This window comes from Diceros bicornis, chromosome 38, assembly GCF_020826845.1.
Source record: "Diceros bicornis minor isolate mBicDic1 chromosome 38, mDicBic1.mat.cur, whole genome shotgun sequence".
Lineage (NCBI taxonomy): Eukaryota > Metazoa > Chordata > Mammalia > Perissodactyla > Rhinocerotidae > Diceros > Diceros bicornis.
The window spans coordinates 25,711,917-25,728,226 of record NC_080777.1 but is presented as its reverse complement, the minus strand read 5'-3'; the positions used below and the strand labels follow the sequence as shown (position 1 = coordinate 25,728,226).

The window sequence follows — 16,310 nt, the reverse complement described above, 5'->3', positions numbered from 1 at the left end:
TACAGTTACAGAGGCACCATTTACATCGTGTGATTTGAGAGGTGGGAGGAAGAATCAGAAGCCAAAAGGCAAAAGTTGATAAATTTGATTACATCAAAATGAAGGATTTCTTTCAGTGAAAAGCATTGTTGACAAAACAAACCATAACATTTCAGAAGAAGGAAATAGCAATGTCAAAAATTGGCAAGAAGTTAAAATGTATAGTCTACAAAGAGCTCCCACAAATCAGCTATAAAAAGGCATAAAGCAAAGGAAAATGTTAGTCAGATATAAATCAGGAACTCAAGGAAAAAATAGCCCCAATAATCTCACATGTGAGTACATACATGCCAAAGAAATTCTTAGAGAAATAAGGTGATTATGTGATAGCATTCATTTCAGAGTTATTTGTAGTTAGGAGGAAAGTAGAAGTAACTCTGTGTCCACCTTTAGGTGGGTGGGTAAGTGAAATATATGAAACTCTATGCAACAGTTAAAAGCAACAAAATAGATTCAGCAACATGGAAATACATTTCAACAGTAGCAAGTAAAATAAAACAATGAAATAAAATCTACAGTAAACTATCATTTACATGAATGTAAAACACACTCATGAACACAAAAGAAGACAGTTTACAAAGATATTTACATATTTAAGAACACATCAAACACATTATAGTGGGTCCCTGTTTGGTGGTAGGGAAATGGAATCCAGGGTCAGAGATAAGGGGGAAAATGTACAAATAAAGCAAAAGTGACACCTTTCATAGCCCAAAGATGATCCCATGCTATGAAATGGGCAGTGTAATTAACTCAATCCTTGTCCCTAAGGTTCCTGATGGGGGTAGAGGAAAGCATGGGGATATGAGCTCTTGGTTCCTGTCTTCCAGCAACTTACGTTTTTTTGTTTATGTGAAGTAAGATTATAACCATATAATAATTAGAAAATTAGCTGGAATATTGCCATGTCTCCACGAGATAGAAAAAAGACAATAATATTGGCTGGTTTTCCCCTATTTAAACAGAAAAGTATAACCAAAATAAACTATTGATACAAAAATTATCTTCTTGTAGAATTAAATGTGTCCAAGAAGATGAACTCTATTTCACTTCCATAATTTGAATTGCAGACCCTTTTTTTTTAAAGATTTTTTATTTATTTATTTTTCCCCCAAAGCCACAGTAGATAGTTGTATGTCATAGCTGCACATCCTTCTAGTTGCTGTATGTGGGATGCGGCCTCATCATGGCCGGAGAAGCGGTGCGTCGGTGCGCGCCCGGGATTCGAAACCCGGGCCGCCAGCAGCGGAGCCCGAGCACTTAACCACTAAGCCACAGGGCCCACCTGCAGACCCTTTTTTGGTAGCAAATTTGTAGTAAACTATTCAACTAAAAGTCAACGATAATCCACAGGATGTCTTATTTCCACAAATCCCCTAAGGTGTTTATTCTAGAAAAGCCTAATGGCTGTGATTTCTCACTTTGCATATTCACTCTTGCTGACCTGTAATGACCTGCCTGGTTTCCTATCCCTACAGCCTAATAACACTGATAACTGTTCCTAAATAACCCACACCTGTGCACTGCCTCCTCGCTCTCACACTCACTCACCCCTAGGCAGTCTGCCTGCTAAGATTTGTAATAGTCAGCGAGTCCATAGGTGTTGGTTTGTCTGGACAGTCCTGATTTATATCTTTGTCTCACATAATTATTCATAGAACCCCGTTCACTCTCAAAAGTGTCCTTGTTTACATAATTAATTATATAGCCCTCCTACCAATCCCCACTTAATGACTTCAACCAATGAATAAATCACTAGGACAAAAATCAAAGTGTTGAGAGTCGAAAATCTTGCTGCTGATTTATGGTTATTTCTTTTTCAAATTTCCCATATTTAAGCTCATTCTCTGAACAGAGACTTAAAATTGTACAAGCTTTGCCAGTGTTAGGAATGGATTCTAGCATGAAATTAGAATTAAGGTTAACATACTACTTCTAAATGGCAGTACTGTTAGCCTGAAAACTCTTTAAGGTATTTAGATTCTGGTCTCTTATCTCCCCAAACCTATCGATACAAAGAGTTTTTTATCTTGTCTGTTTTTCTAAGTTATGTTACTATAAGAACAGTTTACTAGTTTTAACCAAAGGGAAAAGTCTGACTAAATATTATAACAGATTATATTTATAAGTATGTTTTATATAAAATTGACATGCTAAAATGAAAGAGCATATTAAAAACTCAAGTGAAATGAATGTTAGAATTTCATTTTATATTTTTTAGAGACTAAATATTAAGAATTAATTTTACCTTCTGCATAGAGTTCTCCTGAGATGATCAATAAGATGATAAACACCAAGTCTTTCGACCTCATCTTCAATGATGTGCTTAATAAAAATTTTAAGAATTCTAAAGCAGTAGGGACTCCTCATTAAGTGCACAGCACTTCTCTTGAAGAAAAAGTTAATTATTTACAACATCTAAGTCCCTTTGTAGCAAGCCTTATATTTCATTTAAAATATTTTTGAATAATACTAAAATAACACAACTATGTTACTTTTCATGCCAGAGTCCAGTAAGAATGTGATAACCAGTAAGAGCCACAATAGCAGCAGCATAAATAATTAACTCAGACTGCATAAAAATCAGGGTAAATTTTCAACATTAATTCCCAATTGTAAGTCCATAGAGTAAAGTTCACATGTGGCCATTGATTTCTTCACCACCGTTGATCAAGTGAAGAGATGAACTTAGGAACATGAGACAACAAACATCTGCTGTTAAAATAGGGTGTTGTCTAAATCATACTGCTTAAATCGAAAAATGGCCTTAACTGTCTCAAGCTATGATAGGATAATATTATTGATAGTCTTGTGTAACGTTTAAAGAGTGTATTCTGTGGCAAGTGATGAGATGGGCGCTGTGCTGTGTTACCACTCATTTATAAGAAATGTTGTGAGTGTTCACCAAGTACCAGGTCAGGTTCTGGTCTTTAGTACATAGCGGTGAAAAAATAGATTAAAATTACTGCCCTCATGGAGTTCACCTTCTAATGGGTTTTAATTTAGACTATAAAATAATACTGTGACATAGGAGCTATTACTATTTCAATGTTGTAACTTTTTATTAAAATACAACATATTAAGAGAAAAGTACACACACCATAAGTGCACAGATCAATGGATTCTCACAAACTGAGCACATTCATGAACCCAGCACCCAAAACAAGGAACAGAATGTACCAGCACCCCAGAACTTCCTTCCACGGCACTGCTTTTGCCCACCCCAATGTTAAACACTATCTTCACTTCTAACAGCTTGATTTTATACTACATAATGGACTCATACAGTATTTTTTTTTTATGTCTGGCTTCTTTTGTTTAACATGTTGCTTGTGTTATCCATCCATATCTTGGGCTGCAAAAGATAGTTCCTTCTCTGTATAGGCATTCCATTCTATTAATATGCCACAAATTATCTATTCTTTCTACATTTCTGGACATTTCAGTGACTTGCAAGATTTGTTTTAGAAAAATGCCTCAATTTATCTATAAAACAGGAGCAATAAGCTATTCTTTTCCCTTTAGGAATATGACTATATTCAATCTAATATAATATTTTAAGGTAACAGACATGAATAACAGTGTTATAATAATTTTATGACATATTAGTTTGTTACATGCATGAGGTATTAAATAATAAAAGAAACAACGAATATAAACAGTTTATTTATTACATATATATTTTAAAATTTAATACAAAGTCAGATTTTTGAAGTTATACAAAGAAATCCAAAAACACCTGACATATATGTGATTGTTTTACTATTTCTTTTTACTGTACATACTGATAAAATGTTTACATTTACTTATAAGGAAGGCCAAGCATATCCACCACCATTTGAATGGCTTGCAGGGAATGTGTAATTTCTTCCATGATAATCTTCTCAAAACCCAATCTGGTTTAAGTCCAGAAAAGAACAAAAATCTTGTGTTAATAAAGTTCTTCACTTAAAAGAGTTACCTTCAGGAGGCAGGTCAAGATGGCGGTGTAGGCAGACTCTGAACTCACCTCCTCCCACGGACACAGTCAATTTACAACAACTCGTGGAAAAATTACCCCTGAGACAGAACTGAAAACTGGATATGAGGAATTTCTGCAACAACGGACAATCCTAACTGAGGTGGAAGAGGCAGAAACTCCCTCCTGGAGAGGAGAAATGCCGCCTTCACAAGCCGCCAGCATGACGGCCGCCGGGAGCAGCCCACAGGTACACAGCCTCCCTGGAGGCGCCGGGCCCGGACCCGGGGAGCACTCCGCTGTGGGCATTTTGTGGACCCAGCACAATCGAGATGAGTGGCATAATATCTGACTTTGCCTGCTACTAAAACATTGGGGAGTAGCCCCAGGAAAGCTGGCTCACAAAGACATTAAAACTGGCTCTTAAAGGGTCCACGTGCAAACTCACCCGTCTCAGAAAGCATCCTAAAATCACCAGAAAGAAAGGTGCACAGTGCTGTGGTGAAAAGAGACTCACCTGATAGGCCCAGAGTGCATCTCGGTGAGGGGTGAGACCTCTCCAGGGGGACTGGGACATTGGTGGCGGCCATTGTTGTGGCCTGGTGTTGGCATGCTGACACAGACGCCATTGGAGTTCTCCCTGAGGCCAGCTAGCCCAGGGTCTGCTCCACCCGCTAGAGCACCAATTTAATCCAGCTCATCCAGGGCAGGCAGCCCACCCTAGAGACTGGCCCCACACAACAACAAGCCCTCAGGCAACTTGTGGGCCTGCATAGATTGGTGACTGGATTCTCTGCAGCCTGGCAACTAAGCCGACTTCAGTGGGGCAGGGCGTGCACAAGGAGCGGGTGGAAGTGTGAGGCAGTGGTGGAGTGTGTGGGGCTCCCGCCGTGGAGAGACTGGGTCCCCTTTGGGAGTTCGGGGCACACACATGGGGCAGGACTGTGTTGACTGTGTGTGTGGACCTGTGGGCGGCAGGGCTTGTCAGCTGTAGAAGACTTGTGCTTCTCAAAGACCCACATAGGGGGTTTGCCCCACCTTCCAAAACTTGAAACAATTGGGTGCTCCCATGCCTGAGGCCAGCTCCACCCAGCTGCAATCCTCAGACAGCTGATAAGAGACCTCAAAGCTGGAGGCTTACAGCAATTGTAAGGCCCTGAGCCTAACAACCTGCCACGCTGGGGGCCTACTCACTTAAAAGAAATTCTGCAACACAAATGTGGTATTAGAACTTGCAGCCAACTGTGCTGGGGCTCCCCACACCTGATAAAGAGACTGAAGGGCCCACAACAACTACAAGCAGCTGAGCATTACAACAGCTGGCCAGGAGCATAACTCGGCCTCCCTGGGCACCTACAGAGAGAGCAAACAGGCCACAACAGAAGGACACATGTAGCCCACATAGGGGTCACCCATGGAACATTGAGAACTTAGGGAAGCACACTGCAGGTCTCCTAAGGCATCACTTACATAAGGTCACCTATCCAAGAGCAGGAGACGTAGCTGACCTACCTAATACGTAGACACAAGCACAGGGAAAGAGGCAAAATGAGGAGGGAAAGGAATACATTCCAAGTAAGGGAACAGGACAAAACCCCAGAAAAGGAACTAAGTGAAACAGAAATGAGCAACCTACCCAACAGAGAGTTCAAACTAAGTATGTTAAGGATGCTTACTGATCTGGGGAGAAGAATAGATGAACTCAGTGAGAATGTCAACAAAGAAATGGAAGATATAAAAAAGAACCAATCAGAAATGAAGAATAAGATACTGAAAATGAAAAATTCACTAGAGGGACTCAAAAGCAGAGTAGAGGATACAGAAGAACAGATCAGTGAGCTGGACGAAAGACTAGAAGAAATTACCCAAGCTGAACAGGTACAAGAGAAAAGAATTAAAAAGAGTGAGGACAGTCTAAGGGACCTCTGGGACAACATTAAGCACACTAACATCCGTGTTATAGGTGTCCCGGAAGGAGAAGAGCGAGACAAAGGGGCAGAGAATCTATTTCAAGAAATAATAGATGAAAACTTCCCTAACATAAGAAAGGAAACAGACATCCAAGTACAGGAAGCACAGAGAGCCCCAAACAAGATAAACCCAAAGAGGCCCACAACAAGACACATCATAATCAAAATGTCCAAAATTAAAGATAAAGAGAGAATCCTAAAAGCCACAAGAGAACGTCAAGTTACTTACAAAGGAAATCCCATAAGGCTAGCAGCTGACTTCTCAGCAGAAACATTACAGGCTAGAAGAGAGTGGCACGATATATTTAAAGTGCTAAAGAGAAAAAACTTACAGCCAAGAATACTCTACCTAGCAAAGTTATCATTCAAAATGGAAGGAGAGATCAAAAATTTCCCAGACAAGCAAAAATTAAAGGAGTTTGTCACCAAGAAACCAGTTCTACAAGAAATGTTAAAGGGACTGACTTAAGGAGAAAAGAGAAGACCACAAATAGGAAAAATTATTGATTTCCATGATTAGAGGGCAATTGGATATAAATGCATGAAAAAGAGGTTAGATATGATATCAAAAACATAAAATGAGGGAGGAGGGGAGTTAAAGAGTAGAGCTTTCAGACAGAGGTCAAACTAAAGAGACTATCACTTCTGTATAGAAGAAGAAAGGAACAGAGAAGGACTACTAAAACACTGAGAAAAAAAAGTTGAAAAATGGCAGTAAGTACATACATATCAATAGCTACTTTAAAGGTCAATGGACTAAATGCTCTAATTAAAAGGCATAAGGTGGCTGATTGGATAAAAAAACAAAACCCATGTATATGCTACATACAAGAAACACATATCAGACCTAAGGACACTGACAGGCTGAAAGTGAAGGGATAGAAAAAGATACTCCACGCAAATGGCAATGAAAAGAAAGCTGGGGTAGCAGTACTCATATCACACAAAATAGACTTTGGAACAGAAACTGTGGAAAGAGACAAAGAGGGGCATTACATGATGATTGGGGGAACAGTCCAACGGGAGGATATAACACTTGTAGGTGTCTATGCACCCAATGCAGGTGCACATAAATATATAAAGCAATTATTAACAGACATAAAAACAGAAATAGACAGTAACACAGTAATAGTGGGGGACTTTAGCACTCCACTTACATCAACGGATGGATCTACCAAGCAGAAGATCAATAGGGAAACATTGGCCTTAAATGACACACTAGAACAGATGGACCTAGTGGATATACACAGAGCATTCCAACCAAAAACCAAAGAATACACGTTCTTTTCAAATGCACATGGAACATTCTCCAGGATTGCTCACACGTTAGGCCACAAAACAAGTCTCCATAAATTTAAGAAGACTGAAATAATACCAGGCATCTTTTCTGACCACAGCGGTATGAAACTGGAAATCAACTATAGGAAGAAAATCAGAAAAGCCACAAATATGTGGAGATTAAACAAAATGCTACTGAACAACGACTGGGTCAATGAAGAGGTCAAGGAAGAAATCAAAAAATACCTGGAGACAAATGAAAATGAAAATATGACATGCCAGAATTTATGGGATACAGCAAAAGCGGTTCTAAGAGGGAAGTTTATAGCAATACAGGCCTATCTCAACAAACCAGAAAAATCTTAAATAAACAATCTAACAATGCACCTAAAGGATCTGGAAAAAGAAGAAAAAACCAAGCCCCAAATCAGTAGAAGAAGGGAAATAATAAAAATCAGAGCAGAAATAAATGAAATAGAGACCAAAAAAAAATCGAAAAAATTAATAAAACCAAGAGCTGGTTCTTTGAAAAGATAAACAAAATTGACAAACCTTTGGCTAGACTCACCAAGAAGAAAAGAGAGAAGGCACAAATAAGTAAAATCAGAAATGAAAGAGGAGAAATTATGACAGACACCTCAGAAATGCAAAAGATTATAAGAGAATATTATGAAAAGCTATATGCCAACCAATTCGACAATCTGGAAGAAATGGATAAATTCTTCGAATCATACAACCTTCCAAAACTGGATCAAGAAGAGGTAGAGAATTTGAATAGACCAATCACCAGAAAGGAGATTGAAACAGTAATCAAAAACCTCCCCAAAAATAAAAGTCCAGCACCAGATGGCTTCCCTGGTGAATTCTACCAAACATTCAAAGAAGACTTAATACCTATCCTTCTCAAACTCTTCCAAAAAATTGAGGGGGGGGGGAAGCTCCCTAACTCATTCTACAAAGCCGACATTGCCCTGATACAAAAACCAGACAAAGACAACACAGAAAGAAGAAATTGCAAGCCAATATCACTGATGAACACCGATGCGAAAATCCTCAACAAAATACTAGTAAATCACATACAACAATACGTTAGAAAGATTATACACCATGATCAAGTGGGATTTATTCCAGGTATGCAGGGATGGTTTAACATTCGCAAATCAATCAACGTAATACACCACATTAATAAAATGAAGAATAAAAATCACATGATCATCTCAATAGATGCAGAGAAAGCATTTGACAAGATACAGCATCCATTTATGATAAAAACTCTGAATAAAATGGGTATAGAAGGAAAGTACTTCAACATAATAAAGGCCATATATGAGAAACCCACAGCTAATATCATCCTCAATGGTGAAAAACTGAAAGCTATCCCTCTGAGAACGGGAACCAGACAAGGATGCCCACTGTCACCACTCCTATTTAACATAGTACTGGAAGTCCTAGCCAGAGCAATCAGGCAAGAGAAGGAAATAAAGGGGATCCAAATTGGAAAGGAAGAAGTGAAACTCTCACTATTTGCAGATGACATGATTTTATATATAGAAACACTAAAGAATCCACCAGAAAACTTTTAGAAGTAATAAACAAATATGGTAAAGTTGCAGGATACAAAATCAACATACAAAATTCAGTTGCATTTCTATACACTAACAACGAAGTAGCAGAAAGAGAAATTCAGAATACCATCCCATTTACAATTGCAACAAAATGAATAAAATACCTGGGAATAAACTTAACCAAAGAGGTGAAAGAGCTGTACACGGAAAACTATAAAACATTGCTGAAAGAAATTGAAGAAGACACAAAGAAATGGAAAGATATTCCATGCTCTTGGATTGGAAGAATTAACATAGTTAAGATGTCCATACTTCCTAAAGCAATCTACAGATTCAATGCAATCCCTATCAAAGTTCCAACAACATTTTTCACAGAAATAGAACAAAGAATCCTAAAATTTATATGGAACAAGAAAAGACCCCGAATAGCTAAAGGAGTTTTGAGAGAAGAGAACAAAGCTGGAGGTATCACACTCCCTGATTTCAAAGTATACTACAAAGCTACAGTGACCAAAACAGCATGGTGCTGGCACAAAAACAGACACACAGATCAATGGAATAGAATCGAAAGCCCAGAAATAAACCCACACATCTATGGACAGCTAATCTTTGACAAAGGAGCCAAGAACATACAATGGAGAAAAGAAAGTCTCTTCAACAAATGGTGTAGGGAAAACTGGATAGCCACATGCAAAAAAATGAAAGTAGACCCTTACCTTACACCATACACAAAAATCGGCTCCAGATGGATTAAAGACTTGAATGTAAGACCTGAAACTGTGAAACTTCTAGAAGAAAACATAGGCAGTTCGCTCTTCGACATCGGTCTTAGCAACATATTTTCAAGCACCATGTGTGACTAGGCAAGAGAAACAATAGAAAAGATGAACAGGTGGGACTACATCAAACTGAAAAGCTTCTGCACAGCAAAGGAAACCACCAACAAAACTAAAAGACAATCTAACAATTGGGAGAAGATGTTTGCAAGCCATACATCTGATAGGGGCTTAATCTCCAAAATATATAAAGAACTCATGCATCTCAACAACAGAAAAACTACCAACCCTTTGACATTTCTCCAAAGAGGATATACAGATGGCCAATGGACACATGAAAAGATGTTCAAAATCATTAACTATCAGGGAAATGCAAATCAAAACTACAATGAGATATCACCTCACGCCCGTCAGAATGGCTATAATTAACAAGACAGGAAACAACATGTGTTGGAGAGGTTGTGGAGAGAAGGGAACTCTCATACACTGCTGGTGGGAGTCCAAACTGGTGCAGCCACTATGGAAAACAGTATGGAGATTCCTCAAAAAATCTAGGATAGAACTACCATATGATCCAGCTAGTCCACTGCTGGGTATTTATCCAAAGAACTTGAAAACACCAATGCGTAAAGATACATGCACCCCTGTGTTCATTGCAGCGTTATTCACAATAGCCAAGACCTGGAGGCAACCGAAGTGCCCATCGGGGGACGAATGGATAAAGAAGCTGTCGTATATATACACAATGGAATACTACTCAGCCATAAGAAACGATGAAATCCAGCCATTTGTGACAGCATGGATGGACATTGAGGGTATTATGCAAAGTGAAATAAGTCAGAGGGAGAAGGTCAAATACGGTATGATTTCCTTCATTAAGTAGTAGATAATAACAACAATAAACAAACACATAGAGACAGAGATTGGATTGGTGGTTACCAGAGGGCAAGCGGGGAGGGAGGAGGGTGAAAGGGATAATTTGGCACATGTGTGTGGTGATGAGTAGTAATTAGTATTTGGGTGGTGAACATGATGTAATCTATGCAGAAATAGAAGTATAATGATGTACACCTGAAATTTATACAATGTTATAAACCAATGTTACTGAAATAAACAAAAAATAAAAAAAAATAAAAAATAATAATAATAAAAAAAGAGTTACCTTCACCTTTTTGTCTTACCTAAAATGTGGCTACTCCTGAACACATTACTTTCCTTACAACCCTCTCAAGCAGGATGGAGGGCTTCATATTCTTGCCCTTTACTACTTTCAGACTATTTCTCCATCTTTCCTGAAAAATGATCCCAGCTCCTTTGATGCTTATGCTATTTAGCTCCACCACTGCCTTTTGGGCATCTTCCAAACTCCCAGTGTTTTGTTCTTTGTAAACTTCTTCTCTCAGCGCCTGTCACCATTCTCAGTAACTACAACAATCCTGTGGCCACAAAGCCAATAACCTCATCTGTCAGTTTCTGGCTCCCTTTCCTTCTGTCCCATCCCAGCCAATCCCTTCTCACATGATCACATAATAGACTTGGTCACCACAAAGTGCCCCCCCGACGTCTCAGTTGGAGATTTCTGTTCCCCAACCACCACTTCTGATCCATCCACGTCATTTGACTTAATACGTCCACTGCACATATGCCTCCACCTCACTGAGATCTCCATTCACTCGACCTCAACACGTGCCCATGACCCACCGGAATGCTTTTCTCACTTTCCTCCTTGGCTAGCGTAGGTCCATCAATAGAATCCCCTTTGCAAATACCATTAACTCTATTGTTTCTCTTCCCTATTGATTTCAATTGGAAAGTTCTATCTGGATTCCAAATTGAATCCAAATATCTGCTTTCTCCATTCCTGTACAGCTGGACATTGTGAAAGAAAAATTACAGAACCAGGCTGACTGATTTTATGCCCATAATTGCAAATTGAAATGGGCACTTGGAATTGCCTAATATAATTTCTTTCTCTTTCCCCAAGGTGACTATTTTATTCCTTTCTTCTTTTCAAATGTCTCCTCCACACCCTCCCTGATCTGATTCTGACCTAATGTCTATAACCTCATGCTTCATTCCATCAGAGGGAAGCTCAAACATCTTTCCCACATAAATTCCCACTACTATATGCATTCCCACCTTCTTATTCTTTCCTGCTAAAAATCCAAATATCTATTCACTGGTCAGTGGTCAAACAAAGTGTGGTATAGCCATACAATGGAATCGTACTCTGTGATAAAGGAGAATGAAATTCTAATCCCTGCACCAACATGGATGAACCTCAAAAGTCTTAAGTTAAATAAAGAATCCAGTCACAAAAAGCTACATACCATGTGATTCTATTTATGTGACAATGTAGAAAAGGCAAAACTAAAAGTACTGAAATCAGATCAGTAGTTGCCAGAGACTACCGGTTAAAGGGAGAGAACTGACTGCAAAGGGGCACAAAAGAACTCTGGTGTGATACAAATATTTTATCTCAGTGGTAGTCGTTTCACACCTGTGTACATTGGTCAAAACTCATTGAACTACATACCTACACAAGGGCGCATTTACACTGCTGGTAAATTTTACCTCAAAAAACCCAGGTATATCAAAAGAAAATAAAAGATCTACTCATTCATATGCTTTTAATAATAGTTTTAAAAACATAATTAATATTAAAATTTACCAGTCCTTAAATACAAATCATATGCAGAAATAGTGCCCATTAATAAATTTCAAGCAATTAGACTATTTTTATGTTATACTGTGAAATATGCATGATTTTTATGTTATACTGTGAAATATGCATGCATAAAACCAAGGTACAACTATTATACAGTTTATAATTATGAGTAATTATAAAGCTGTGCTATGTAATCTAAATCAAGGATAGTGCATTGCCAACACTGTGGGATTTATACCTAGTAGAGAATTGCTGAGGCATAGAAAGGAAGAAGAGAGAGAGGCAGGGAGGAGAGAGAGAAAGGGACAGCGAGAGGGAGGAAGGGGAGAATGGGAGGGGGGAAGGAAGAAAATTAAACATCATGAACTAATTTAGTTCATCAATTAAATATTTTTGTTAATAAGGTAAAATCAGAAAATGATAAATTTATCATTTAAATAAAATTTTACTCCCTGAGCAAACTGTAAAGTCATAGCTGAAGTTCTAATGTTATCAATTTGGGGCCATAAATGAATTCAGGATTAATAACAAATTTGTACCTTAAATCAGTATTAAAATTCTAATTTCTATCATCTAACTGAAGGATGTGGCTAGAGTTCTCTGCATTAGAAGACCAATTTCTGTCATAAGAAAATTCATCAACTCTTACACTTATAAAAGGATGAATTTTACTGTATATAAATTATATCTCAATAAACTTGACTTTAAAAACTATGGAATAGCAAGGTTAAATTACTATGTAAGTTTCTAAGTGCTGACTCTAAACTTGTGAACTTTTATCCACACAGAGCAATAATAGAGTTTTCCGTCTGGCACTGGTCTGTGGGTCATGCCTGGAGGACTGCAAAAAGGCTTGAAGTGTTTCAGGTTTGATTTTGCGACAAGAATCCTATTTAGATGGTCTTGTGCACCAGGAGATAAGATCATCCTGTATTGTACAGACTGGCCCTACATCCACCAACAAGTGTCCTTACAGGAAACACAGGGAGGGAGAAGGAGGAGAAGCCTATGTGTAGACAGAGGCAGAGAAGGGAGCTGGACAGCAGCAAGCCAGGGACACCTCAAGTCACCAGAAGCTGGAAGAGTCAGGGAGGGACTCCACCCTGGAGCCTTCAGAGAAAGAGAGGGCCCTTCTGTGTCCTTGACATTGAACTTCTGCTTTCAAGAGCTGTGCAAGAATAAGTTACTGTCGGTTAAGGCCCCTTGATTTGTGATAACTTGTTACATCAGCTACAGAACTCTAACATGAGGTCTGATAGAAAACTTCTCTAGAAGGAGAAATTTCAAGTGTCGGGGTGATTATGGGAGGAGTTAGAGGTTGATATTTTGGCCAAGAGGGATTTTGGGCAGCTCTCAAACAGTGTAGCTTATCTCACATGCAGGAAAAAAAAAATGGTATAGCAAAGCTTATAAAACTTAACTATTAGCCTTAGCTCCCAAATATTTAATACAAGGAATACAAGTACAAATTGAATAACTACTAAATTCTCAAAGCTATAGTGTTATTACTTTGTTATTTATTGACATCATCTCCTTTAAATTTACCAAAGATTCTATTCTTGTTTGTAGGTTGTTTCTCCATTGTCAAGCACAATATCTTGCTTATAGTAGGTACTTAATAAATGTTTGCTAAACGAATGAATGAATTGTGACACAAAACGACAGAGTACACTTACTGCTTACCTTGAAACTATTCTGGTTCTTACACGTGTTTCTGGAATAAAGGGAGTGCTGATAGAACCGTTTGTCTTTTGTTTATAAAGTATTCGTTTAGTGTTCATTTTACATTTATGAGCTGTAATGAGCTTATGAGTTTGTAGAGACTATAAAAATGGTCAACAATTTTGGACCTACTTCGCACACCCTAAAAAAGACAATGTACATTTTTAAAACTAACAAGAATTAAATTTGGTATCCCTTATATGCTCAGAAAATTAATCATAATGGATAAACACTATGCAGTAAACTTACGAGCTTTTAACAAAAGCCAAGCTCTCCAAGTTCAGCAGTTAGATTGGTTTAAATTACAAACTAATTTGTAAGACAATTACAAAGATCTGAACACCACACCAAAGATATACAGTTGGTAAACAAGCACAGGAAAAAATGGTCAACATCACGTGCCATTAGAGGATTGCAAATTGAAACAAGCATGTGATGCCAATACACATCTATCAGAATGGTTAAAATCTAAAACACTGACACTACCAAACACCAGCCAGGAAGCGGAGCAGCAGGAGCTCTCATCTATTTCTGGTGGGAATGCAAAATGCTACAGCCACCGTGGAAGACAGCTAGGCAGTTTCTTACAAACTAAACATAGTTTTAACATATGATCAAGCAATCCCATTCCTAGGTACCTACACAAAGAAGTGGAAAATTATGTCCACAGAAAAACCTTCACACAGATATTTATAGTACCATTATTCCTAATTGCTAAAAATTAGAAGCAACCAAGATATCCTTCAATAGGTAAATGGTTAAAAAGAAAATGTGGTACACCCTTGCAATGGAATGGTATTCAGACTATATCCAGAATAGAGAAAGAACTCTCAAAACTCAGTAAGATAAGCAATAAAATTATAAAAATGGGCAAAAGATTTCAACATACACTTTGCCAAGGAAGATACTCTGGAGGAAATAAAACACTTGAATATACAGACATCATCAGCCATCAGGGAAATGCAAAATAAAACCAAGACCATATGTGTTGGCGAAGATGTGGAGTAAGTAGAACTCTCACACAGCTCCCCACAAACTCCTCCAAAGTCCACATTGTCACCATTACTGATGTTTGTTAAATGCTTCTTATGTTCCAGGCAGAGTTTCAGGGGTCTTATATAACTAGTGTAATCCTCACATCCCTAGGAGGCAGTTACTGTGATTTTACAGATGAACTCATCAACGTTCAGAGCTTCAAGTATTTTGCCGGAGTCATACCACAAGCAAAAAACACATAAACCATATAAACATTTTAAACCATAAAACACCATAAACAAGCCGGTTTTAAAAAATAAAAACTTGAACTTTTACTCTATAAAACAGTAAATTCCCAAATACAACAAAACTGTAGTCCACATAATAAAAAGGAATAATGTAAATCAGGAAAAAAAAAAAGAAAAAAAAAAACCTCTCTTTCCATAGAAAGAAAAGCAAGCATTCCTAGACTAGACGGGAGGGGCAGGTTCTTATGTGCAGCTGAACCACTGCTGACACGCAAGTCAATGGACCTGAGATTGGAGCCTCTTCTCACTGTGTTATGACCCCGTTATTGACACAACTAGTCAGACTCCCTCAGCTAATGGTGTATTTTCACACCTTCAGAGGTTCTCCTCAATGGAAAAGCCACAGCAGTCAAAATAAGAACATAAATACTCTGGTTTTTGGTGACATGGATGGGAACATTACTCTGCACAATGCAAGGCAAAAAAGATACCCAAGAAGTTCTTGAAACAATATTTATGAAATGAGTTTCACCACTGAAACTACACTACAGCCAAGGGAAAAAAAAAGGATTAAAATACTAAAGTGTGCATACACAACACACATGCTTGCTGAAAACAGCCCTGAGGAGACGTTTTTGCTTTTTTTGCTGTAGATATTTAGCCAAAACTAAGCTCACTATTCCAGCGGGATAAGTAGCTACCCTGACTCTACATCGAGTCAGTATCCCGGGTACATATTGAAACTAAAATGTGTAGTAAGATGACTCATAGGATGCATTAAAAAAAACAATTAAAAGAAAAAAGCTACTCTCACCAAAGTACTCCTGGCAATCTTAAAAATAGTTTTTAGTTCCTGTAATGGATTCTGTCCCCCCTTCCAGGGCTCTATCAGACAATGCTCCATAGGGTTTTCCTGGACAATTTTTTTGGAAGCCGGTGGCCAAGTCTTTCTTCCTGGTCTGTCTTAGTCTGGAACCCCCACTGAAACCTGTCCACCAGGGTGACTCTGCTGGTATTTGAAATCCCGGTGACAGAGCTTTCAGCATCACAGCCACACGCAGCCACCAGAGGTTGACAAAGAACAGATAGGTGGTGTGGTTCTTGGACTGGG

The 16,310-nt window shown here is 38.4% G+C and overlaps 1 protein-coding gene across 1 annotated transcript in view; it reads right to left on the bottom strand.

Moving 5' to 3' along the window:
• F13B (coagulation factor XIII B chain) overlaps nt 1–2,351 on the bottom strand; it is a 33,225-nt gene extending 30,874 nt beyond the window's left edge. Inside the window, exon 1 of the mRNA XM_058533730.1 lies at nt 2,288–2,351. Coding sequence (XP_058389713.1) covers nt 2,288–2,351 — 64 coding nt within the window. The remainder of the gene's footprint in view (nt 1–2,287) is intronic.
• Nucleotides 2,352–16,310: the final 13,959 nt, after the last annotated feature.